This window comes from Macadamia integrifolia, chromosome 10 (assembly GCF_013358625.1).
Source record: "Macadamia integrifolia cultivar HAES 741 chromosome 10, SCU_Mint_v3, whole genome shotgun sequence".
Taxonomy (NCBI): domain Eukaryota; kingdom Viridiplantae; phylum Streptophyta; class Magnoliopsida; order Proteales; family Proteaceae; genus Macadamia; species Macadamia integrifolia.
The window spans coordinates 12,026,942-12,037,794 of NC_056566.1; the positions used below are offsets into that span (position 1 = coordinate 12,026,942).

Consider the following 10,853-nt stretch of genomic DNA (forward strand, 5'->3'; position numbering starts at 1 on the left):
TACTTTTTGTTTCACTCTTTTAGTTACAACAAGATCACCTTTATTTAGGGAAAAGGCTGGGTGCACCACAAGCTAGCGCCCATTATGTCTATCTCTCCCAAAGTCCCTTTAAAATGACCTTCAGCCCTTCTTGTATGATGCCCTATCCTGCACAACCCCAATGGTGCTTGATAATTTCTGCTTAAGTTACGTATTTTCATTAATGAGAAAATATATACAAGTAGCACAACCCTAGCCGATTATGCTAAATAAGGAGACTTTGGATTACATTAAGACTCTTCCAAAGGTAGAACTCTAAACAGGGAATGTACACCTAATAAGATTCCTCCCAATATGTAAGGGTATCGCACATGTGATATGGAGTAATATCCAAAGATATCGACAGTATATATAGAAACCGTGTGGGACTCATAGTAGTGCCGCTCATTGGCGGTGTGCCTATCCATCTCCCTTGTATTTATTTACATGTAAATTACATTGGATATCTTGACCCATTTTAATTACATCGAAATTTGAATCAATGATTATAGAAAATTGATGCTACATGACTATATAATTAGACTCCCTAGAGGGTATTGACAGAGAAAAAATGGATCGAATCAAACCATTATTGGTTGGTTTGGTTTCAGTTTGGGATAGTGTAAAAACTTGTTTATTTTTTTTTTTTTTTTTTTTTTTTTTGCTTATGAGAAAGAAAAACTTAAGTAAATAGAAAAGAATCTACATCATAGTTCACCAGTGGAGAAACCCTCTCCACCATAACCATCTTAGTAACATAAAACGAGAAATCTATAAGAAATTATCAAACCTTGCAAGACTCTCTGGCTTGTGGTGCCAACACAGTCCCTAAAACACAACTTAAGAAAATAAAGTGAAATGGGGAATGAACTAACAAAAGAGAAGCCCACCCACTACAAAATGTAAATAAATCTCCGTTTGATAACATTTCTGTCGTTTCTGTTTCAAGAAACGGTAGAAACATAAATTTCCGTTCTAGAAACAGAAACAGAATTGAAGGTGTTTGATAGTTATGTTTCTGGAAGTTGATAGTAACTAGCGAAAAGAATGGCCACGAGTCTTAGAACATGTTTCCCCTAAGTCGTTTCTTGAACCATAAATAGGTAGAAATTTCTATTTCTATTTGTGAAAACAAACAAAACAAAATAGTTTTATCAAACGCTTTTTGTTCCATTTCTATCTTTTTTGACTTAAGACGTTATCAAACGGGCCCTAAGCATCCATCACAGATAAGGATGGCCCCAGGTAGAGCTTGGAGAACATGTTGATGTTTGACTATGACCAGCCTAGATAGATTATTGTATATATATATTGGTAAATTGTAATTGAAGAATATGCTATAAAAGTAGGGGGATAAAATTCTCATCCACCTAATTAAATGATATCAAAGTTTTCTTCACAGCTAGAGTTAGGGGGAAAATTTTTGATAAAAAGCTTAAAAACTGTCAACTTTCCATATCTTATATACAATGTGATTTTCCAAAATGTAGATATATGAAATATAGGAAAAAGAACACTCTCTGGTCATGCAGTTCCTGCACCTAAACACAGAGTTTGGCGAAATTACGCCCCACTCTTGTGAAATTCAAAAAATTCATCCCCATTTATGTTCATGTTAACGGGTCCCTCATGAGTCATGAGTCATGACCATAGTTATCAATTCGGCCGAACCGAATTTTTCCGAATTTTATCAAAAATTCGGACCGAATCCGAATTAAAAATAAAATTCTTTAAAATTCGCGACTTTTTCCAAAATGAATATAAATCGCGAATAATTCGGACCGAATCCGAATTAAACCGAATTATTCGGTCCATTTAAACATTATTTAAAAAAAAAAACCAAAAATAACCAAAATAAAAAATAAAAAAAACAATTTTTTTTTAAAAAAAAAACCCCAATAAGATTTTTTGACCGAATCCTTAAATTAATCGTCCGAATTATTCCGAATAATTCTCCGTCCGAATAATTCCCGAATCCGAATTTGCTAACTATGGTCATGACACAACAAGAGGTGTTATTTCCCCATAAAATATTCATTTGTTCCATCAATCATGCTACTGTAACCTTTTGATGTTCTCTTAAGGGAGGATTTTTTGTGACCTTTGGACCATAAAGTTGTGTTTGGTAGGCCTAATTTCCATTTCCAAGTAAAGGGTCCATTTTCCTTTCAACTCATCCCCATGTGGAGTTTTCTTCTTCCTCTCTTCAATCCTACCCTATTAATGAGCATAATCCTCAATTCCATCATGTTTTCCAACTTAGTCTATAGTTTATCAGTAATTATATATAGTTTATAGTGTTGGTCGTTGCAATTGTACTCTTTCCCTAGGTGGCCCACATCCACATGCATCCATAAGGCATTCTTTATTTCCTATTTCTCTTTTTGTGAATATTTAAATATTTTGCTGACTTGGAGAAGCATGGTTTAATGATGAATATCTAAAAAATAGTTTTTTTTTTTTGTAAGGATAGTAAATTATATCTGGATGGATCCCTTGGGCAACTTCACATATCTCCTCTCAAAATTCTGACAATGTTCTTGACCTAACTTATGGGTTGTTTTTTTTTTTTTTTTTTCAATAAGTTAATGCCAGTTAAGCTAGAACCTATAGACGCTAACTTATTTGGAAGCATACATACCTTTTGTCATAAGACTTATTATTGATTTTTTATTTGGGGGGTCGCAGAGGATTTTGGGGTGGGGGCCTCAATGGGTGCCTTCCTTTTGGTGATTAAGGTTCTCTATAGTGTGGGCTAGGGGTGTCAATTCCTAAATCGAATCGGTAAAACCGGTCGGATCGAATCGAACCGAAGCCTTATTGGTTCGGTTCGGTTTCAAGTATTGTAACCCCAAAACCAAACCGAACCGCACCGAAAACCAGATGAACTCGAAACCAAACCGAAACTGGCTCAAAACCCGGACCGAAACCGAAACCAAACCGGTAAGAAACCGAAACACTCCAAAATTCATTAAAAAAATCAAAATTTGAATAGTTTTGTATATATTTGTATGGAAAATCGAATCCAAACTAGACCAAAAACCAAAACCAACCCGGTTTTAAATCGATTTAAGAAACCGAAGTTCAACAATTCATCATTTGGTTGTTTCCTAATGGCTCCATACCGGTTTAAAAAACCGATCCAAACCGAAATGAACCTAATAAATCCAAACCGGTACCAACCCGAACCCAAACCGTACCGAAGCCGACACCGGACCGAAACCGATAAATCCTTAATGGGTCGGTTTCGGTCACTTCCAAACTCACACCGAAACCGGTGGAACCGAACCGAAACCGCACCAACCCGGACCGTTGACACCCCTAGTGTGGGCATAATTGTAGTGGAAATTTTTTGTTGTAGTGAGATTTGATGAAAAATAAATTATAATTTTACATATTTGTCATTTTAATATAATAGACTTCTCCTTTTAACATCCTTAAAATTCAATTATTTCATATTTATTAGAAGAAAAAAAATCAAAACAAAGGCAGTGTTAGAGGATGATATGATAGTAATTTACTTTTAAATTATTTTGAAAATTCTTTGTACCTCTTAATGGAAGGGAAGGAAAATGCTATCTGACCGTATGGACCCTGCTCTAGCACAAGGGTATTGACAAGGAGATGATTTTTCATTAGGGATGGTCATTTTCATGGGAGATTGTATGTAAACGCAGGGGCTACGTGACTAGATAACTGTCTTTTTCTCTTAAAATACTTGTAGTAATAAGATAAGATAAGATAAGATAAGAGCATAAGGCCATACAATTTTTTTCTTATCACTTCATTGGTTACAACAAATTACATTAAATATTTCTACCCATTTTTCATTGGAACAAATGGAGCCAATTGGTTTGCTACTTATGCAACACGGTTTACTAGCTGATGCCTAGTTCAAGTTGGCTTTTCAAAGAAATCACATTGGTTATGAGTGGGGTTGTCAATAGGCTAGCTTGGTTCGAGCTTTATTGATCTTCACCAATTCAAGGTTTCACATTGTTATTACATTGTTCGGTTAATCAAGTCTCATAGGCTAGGCATTGGCATGCTTATATTCAATTGTTACTGGTCTGTAATCAAAGTCAAGTTAATTGGGTTATATTTGTCTTGGAACAAATGGAGCCAATTGGTTTGCTACTCATGCAACACAGTTTACTAGTTGATGACTAGTTCAAGTCGGCTTTTCAAAGAAATCACATTGGTTATGAGTAGAGTAGTCAATAGGCTAGTTTGGTTCGAGCTTTATTGATCCTCACCAATTTAAAATCTCACATTGTTACTACATTGTTCGGTTAATCAAGTGTCATAGGCTAGGCATTGGCATTCTTATATTCAATTGTTACTGATCTGTAATCAAATTCAAGTTAATTGGGTTATATTTGTCTTTAAACTATCTGATTGAGTTAATTGGGCAATACCCAAGTTGTAAATAAACCATAAATGAATTGATTAAGTTATTAACTGAATAAATGGCTACTAATGATCAGTCCTAATCAAGAGCTCGATAGGTTATAATCAATCACTGTGAATGTCATTCTAAATAATAATTGATTTAGACCTGACACCAAATCATATTATAATTTACAGATTCAAAATTTTCTTTTATGAAAATAAATTTATTCAGCCGAATGAAAAGAATTTATGGATGCCAAACATTGCGGTTGGATCCAATCAATTTTAATCCATACTTTGCGGGCCAGCTTTTGACACCCCTAATTATGGGTTTATGGGTTCTTCCTTCTGTCTCATGAGTAATAGTACTAGAATACACCCCAAAAAATACAAAAATAAAGGTCAAATTTGGTAATTTAAAGTATCTTGAAAATATGAGTAATCAGTAATGGACAAATCTTAATTATTGTCTCATGGGCCATGAGCCAGTTGAGATAGAGATCAGAGGAATTGCTGTGGATCTTCGCTGGAACGTAAAAAAAGATCAATTTGTTCGTATTGCCAATTTTCCATTACCTTTGGGTTACATCAAACATTTTGTCATTTTCCTTTGATTTCTTTTCTTATAAAGATTATACCCACAGGTTGTTCTGTGTTCTTTCTTCCATGGTCATCCCAATTTCCATGGTTTTATGCAATTTCAGAACTTGATTGTACTACTAATGGCAACGATGACATAAACAATAGAACACTGAAGACTTTTTTGAAATCTCGAGGAAGAATTTCCATTTCTATCCCTCTCTTAATCTACTGTGCTTGAGTGGGAATTTCATTAATTTAAACTATGGTTCTTTCTTGTATTCCCCTGTGATTACGGGTACCCCACGACCCATTGCGTGGGCTGCGGGTAACAGGATATATGGGGAGTACACAGAGCTCAGGCTCCCAAAACACAGAGACACTGTAAGCCCTTCTTTCTCTCAATCCCATTTTCTGTTCCTCTTCTCTCTTTTTAGAGTTTGGACTTGAAATGTCTATGAATTGAAAGAACAGTAGTTGCAGGTGAAGGAAGGAAAGAGAGAAGATGGAAGAGGGTTCTCCGAAGATGACCCATCTGTCTTCCATTTCAACAATGCGAAAGGGAGGCTTGAGGACTATGCCCTTCATCATATGTGAGTTCAGCAGCTCTCCCATTTTCCCCTTTTAGAGAAGATTACTTGTTTTAGCTCCTTATTTTGAGAATAATCTCACAACTACAACTGGGTCTCTTAATGAGTTCATATTTCTGTGTTCTTATTGAAATTCTACAGTGAACGAGTCGTTTGAGAAGGTTGCAAGCTATGGGCTCATGCCCAATATGATTTTCTACTTGATGAAAGATTATCACTTGGATGCTGCTACTGGGACTACCATTCTCTTGCTCTGGTCTGCTACCTCCAATGCCCTTGCCATGGTGGGGGCTTTCCTCTCCGATTCTTGCTTGGGTCGCTTTCGTGTCATCGCCCTGGGCTCCTTCTCTAGCTTCCTTGTAATTGAGCTTTCATTTGGTTTCCCTCAAATCCTTACTCTTTACTTTGTTTCTTTTGAGAAAAGATCCAATTTTTAACAGTGTTTTGGTCATGGCAGGGAATGATTATGCTATGGTTAACAGCCATGGTTCCAGAAACGAAGCCCTCTCCCTTCTGTAATCCTTCGAACGGGAGCTGCAAATCCTCCACGGCTGCTCAACTAGGTCTCCTGTTTTCCTCATTTGGTCTCATGTCCATCGGTGCCGGTTGCATTAGGCCATGTTCCATTGCCTTTGGAGCAGATCAATTGATCAAGAAAGGCGACCCAAACAATGAAGGTCTCTTACAGAGCTTCTTCAACTGGTTTTATGCTTCCACTGGGGTTTCCACCATCCTTGCACTCACCGTGATCGTTTACATTCAAGAACATTTGGGCTGGAAAGTGGGTTTTGCAGTTCCTGCATTTCTCATGCTCATAGCTTCTCTCTTGTTCTTAATGGGTTCTCCTCTCTACATCAAAGTGAAGGCCAGTAAGAGCTTGTTCACCGGATTCTTTCAAGTGCTTGTGGTAGCATTTAAAAACAGAAATCTTTCTTTCCCTACCAACAACTCTATTGAATGCTACCATCAAGCCCAAGATTCAGAGCTCATCAAACCGACCAAGAACCTAAGGTATGGTACTCTTGACCATTTTCACAAGCAAAAATCAAAGATTATTTGCTTTGATCTTTCCATGATTTCATGCACCTGTTCTATCACCGTCACCATCAGTCAATCACTAGTTTCAAAATCTAGGACTCTAGGGATCGGTTAAAAAAACTCAGCTTTCAGCTATGCTGACTTCAGTCACCTCTCGGTAAATCTACGATGGCCTTTTTTTATTTTTTTGCTAAACAGTGAATCTATAATGGCTTCTTATCAAAGTAAAAGGTGAATCTACAATGGCTTGAAGCATACGCTAGGTCCCATCTAGGCATTTAGGGGTGAGTCCAAGTCACTACTGTACTGGTAACGTTCAGTAAGCTAATTTCAATCCTGCATTTAATTTCTTTTGACCAGAAAAAAAAAAAAAAAAAAAACTCAAATTAACCCTTTTTTTCCTCGATCCCTGTGGAAGTGGAACCCATCTTGATCCAGGTAGTCGGTAGGTCTTAATCCAAGAGAAAAGATCATCTTGGGTGGCTTAATTACCTTAGATTGGAAACGGTAAAAGATTTTTGTTGTTGACAATCTAACCCAAGAACTCCCTGAGGGTGGTTCCTCTGCTGAGAAAAAACTGATCTTTTATTACAGTTTCTTACTTCATCTTCTGATCTTCGCGTTATCAAGTGAGAACTTCATTGATCAATCTTTCTTTGTAGGTTCCTAAACAAAGCTTGCATCATTGGGAATCAGGTAACAGATGTAAAACCTGATAGTTCACCATCAAATCCATGGAAGCTCTGCACAGTGGATCAAGTTGAATCGCTTAAGTCACTATTGAGAGTGGTCCCTATATGGTCTAGTTGTATCATTGTCCAGGTGATCATAAACCAGTCTACATTCACAGCAATCCAGGCAAGTACAATGAATAGACACATCACCTCTCACTTCCAAATTCCTGCGGGTTCGTTTTCAGTGTTCTTGGTCCTCACTTTGACGATATGGGTAGCCATGTATGATCGTCTAATCGTTCCTCTGATGGCAAAACACATGGGAAAACCTCATGGGCTTAGCCAAAATCAACGTATGGGGATTGGAATACTTGTCTCTGTAGCAGCTATGGCAGTCTCAGCAGGGGTTGAGAGGGTTCGAAGGAGGATGGCTATCAGAGAAGGGTTAGCAGATAATGCATTCAGTGTGGTGGACATGTCTGCTATGTGGTTAGTGCCACAGCAATGTCTGATTGGATTAGCTGAGGCAATCAATGCTGTGGCACAAATAGAGTTCTATTACTCTCATTTCTCTAAGAACATGGCTAGCATGGCAATGGCTCTGTTCACATTAGGTATGGCTGCTGGCAACTTGGTAGGGAGTCTTATAGTGAAGATTGTGGATGGAATTACAAAAGGAGAGGGTAAGGACAGTTGGCTTTCAAGTAACCCAAATAAGGGTCACTATGACTATTTTTACTGGCTTCTTGCAATTGTTTGTTTGGTTGATATGCTTTATTTTCTTGTATGTTGTTGGGCTTATGGGTCTGACAAAGAGGAGGAAACCAAGCTTGAAGGTGGAACAGGAGCAAGTATAGTAACCTAAGCATGAGGATTCCCCATCATCACTGTATTTTATTTTGGCAAAAGGCTTCATAGACTGTTCCCTTTAAACCTTTGGGTCTAGTTCCTCTTTACAAAACTTCAGCCCCCATTAAATTTGCTGTATGTTACAAATTGGTGGGTCATCCATAGTCTCATCCAATTAAAACCTGTTCCTACATATTTTTCTTTGTATTTTGGGGGGGGTGTTGGTATGAAACCATCTTCTTGTATATGTGTGTTAGATTGTATCTGTTTTTTTTATGAGGAAAATCTTCTTGTAACCAAAGTTGATGGAAAAATATGTGCTACTTGATTGAACCAGCATCTCTCTCTGGATGTGGATGTGGGTGTGGGTGGGTGTTAGTGGGTGATGAATGATGCTGCTTAATTCTCTCAGAACCAGTTGTGTTACTTGATTATAAGGGAACACTGCTACCTGCAAAGGAAAAAGGCAGAAATAAATTTATTTGAGAAACAGAAGTGAATCATATAAAGCCAGCAGAAATCATAGTAATCAAAAACTTAGAAAGAGATTTTATCTGCAACTGGTGACAAATTTCTAGGCATTTGATATCAAGGCAACTTTGCTGTTGGAGGAGCATCAGTAATGATACTCAAACCCTTTATCATGCTCTTCCAACCCTTTCTCTTGTTTGTAGCTTGAAGGTGTTAATGGAGGCTGTTGAGAAATTTGAGGCATCCCAAACGGTGTTCTGAGTTCCTAGGAACCAAATCTGTGTTTGGGTGCTGGACATAAATCCGGCTGTTGGAAACAAAAAAAAAAAAAAGCAGTTTGGGTGTAGGGTAGGGAATCAACAATCTAATCAAAGCTAATCAAAGAACTGAGTTGCATTTGTAAACTAAAAAATATATCAAAATCTTACCTAATAACCCTCACATCAATGTTCATAATGTTCAAAATTTGCTTGCAAATGATGCAAAATCCATGACAGAAGTTGGAATAAAATCTCATTGAGATTGTAAACTGAATCTTTTCTTTTCTTGTTCTCCAGAAATATGATTTAATAAATGAAGCTTAAGACAGCAATCAGTTCAAATACACCCAAGCCTCTGATATTAGAAGAGGCTGTTGAAGCCATGGATTACAATGAAGATGAACATAAAGAACATTTAAGTGTCCATCATCCATGGCAGATATAAACTTCAAGGTGGATTACATTAAAGAGGAACATAAAGAACATTTAAGTGTCTATCATCCATGGCAGATATAAGCTTCAAACCAAGGTATGTAGACCAGAGATGGCAGNTTTTTTTTTTTTTTTTCCAAATTATCCACAGTTTTTACGCCATGGAGCATTAATAAATGGGTTAAAATGTTACATAAATATTGTTTCATCATTCAACTATATTTACGGTCTTGTTAGTAGTGATCAATCTTGAGTCATTCATATGTTTTTTATTATTTTTTTTATCCAAATTGCTTCCAATTTTCACCTTGGACCTCTGTTAGTTAAAACGGGAACGGAAAAAAAACATTGTTCGGTACGGATATGTTTTAAACGGATCAAAACGTGAACAGGACGGTCAAAAATACGGTCAAATACGATAAAAACGGGTAAAAATAAAAAACGGACGATACGTGTTTTAAACGTTTATATTTAAATAATACGGTGTCAAAAAAAGGGCAATATATAGACATAAATTGGCATAATAATTCTCTAAATACCTAGATAACAATCAAAATAAATAGTCCCGTTTTAAATGTTTCTATTTTAAAAAGTTTATATTTTTTAAAATCCGTTTTGTTACTGTAAAAAAAACGGTACGGCGTTTAAAACGGCAAAAAAACTTCAAATAGCCCCGTTCCCATTTTTTACCGACTTTCTGTGAAAAATTCGGCAAACGGCGTTTAAAACGGCAAAAAAACGGGACGTCGTTTTAAACGCGAATAAACTAACTAGGCCTTGGACTATGAATAGTTAGAATGTAAAGATGAAAGGAGAAAAAAAAGAACAAGAGAATGGAGGGTTGGAATGTTGTGCGTAGATCTACTACATATATATTGCTTCACTAACAAGAGATAATGAATTACATACACCTCCTTAGGGAGGTATAAGGGGAAAATATAAAATACAATAAGAGATTGAGATATAATAGACTTGTTTCTAAAGTACTCTTATTACATAAACTCTAACACAACATTAGGGATGAGAATTAATGATAAAACACGAGTCCAATCAAAACGTCACATCCCCATTGGTGATATATTTCACCTTGAATTAAATTTTATATCCAAAATCATATTCATGTAGCTAAACACAAATAGAGCCAAGAAAACACCAGTAATTAATTTCATAATGCATGGAGAAAGCCAGTTCGCAAGCATGGCATGCTTGTCAAATGAGAACTATCCAGTGGGTTGGTTTTTCCAAATGAAGTACATTAAATCATACCCAACCCAATTTAGATTAGAAGCATGAGTCAAGAAAGCCCCTAATATACTTAACTAGTGTTATTAATCAGACTGTTAAAGGCTACCAAAGCATGGGTTTTATTAATCTAAAAGGAGAAAATCAAGCCCTAGTGGATCCTCTTATGTAGAAGGATCATGTAATTTAGATATACAATTAATACTTCTCAAAAGCTTGATTCCATAGAGGACTTAAAAAAAAAGGCTTTTTGTAATATTTTTCTTTTATTTTCTAGCTTATAATTATGTATAATAAGTGTTTTGCCA

The 10,853-nt window shown here is 36.4% G+C and overlaps 1 protein-coding gene across 1 annotated transcript; it reads left to right on the forward strand.

Moving 5' to 3' along the window:
• Positions 1–5,089: 5,089 nt before the first annotated feature.
• LOC122090722 (protein NRT1/ PTR FAMILY 1.2-like) lies at positions 5,090–8,476 on the forward strand. Its single transcript, XM_042660406.1, has 4 exons — positions 5,090–5,582; positions 5,721–5,938; positions 6,037–6,590; positions 7,280–8,476. The coding sequence occupies exons 1-4, from the start codon at positions 5,495–5,497 to the stop codon at positions 8,154–8,156; spliced, it is 1,737 nt and encodes a 578-aa protein (XP_042516340.1). The 5' UTR covers positions 5,090–5,494; the 3' UTR covers positions 8,157–8,476.
• The last annotated feature ends 2,377 nt before the right edge of the window (positions 8,477–10,853 follow it).

Coding starts and splice junctions, on each gene's coding strand:
- LOC122090722 (XM_042660406.1), top strand. CDS start 5,495: ATGGAAGAGGGTTCTCCGAAGATGACCCATCTGTCTTCCATTTCAACA. Junction 5,583..5,720: donor GACTATGCCCTTCATCATAT/GTGAGTTCAGCA, acceptor GAAATTCTACAG/TGAACGAGTCGTTTGAGAAG. Junction 5,939..6,036: donor GCTCCTTCTCTAGCTTCCTT/GTAATTGAGCTT, acceptor TGGTCATGGCAG/GGAATGATTATGCTATGGTT.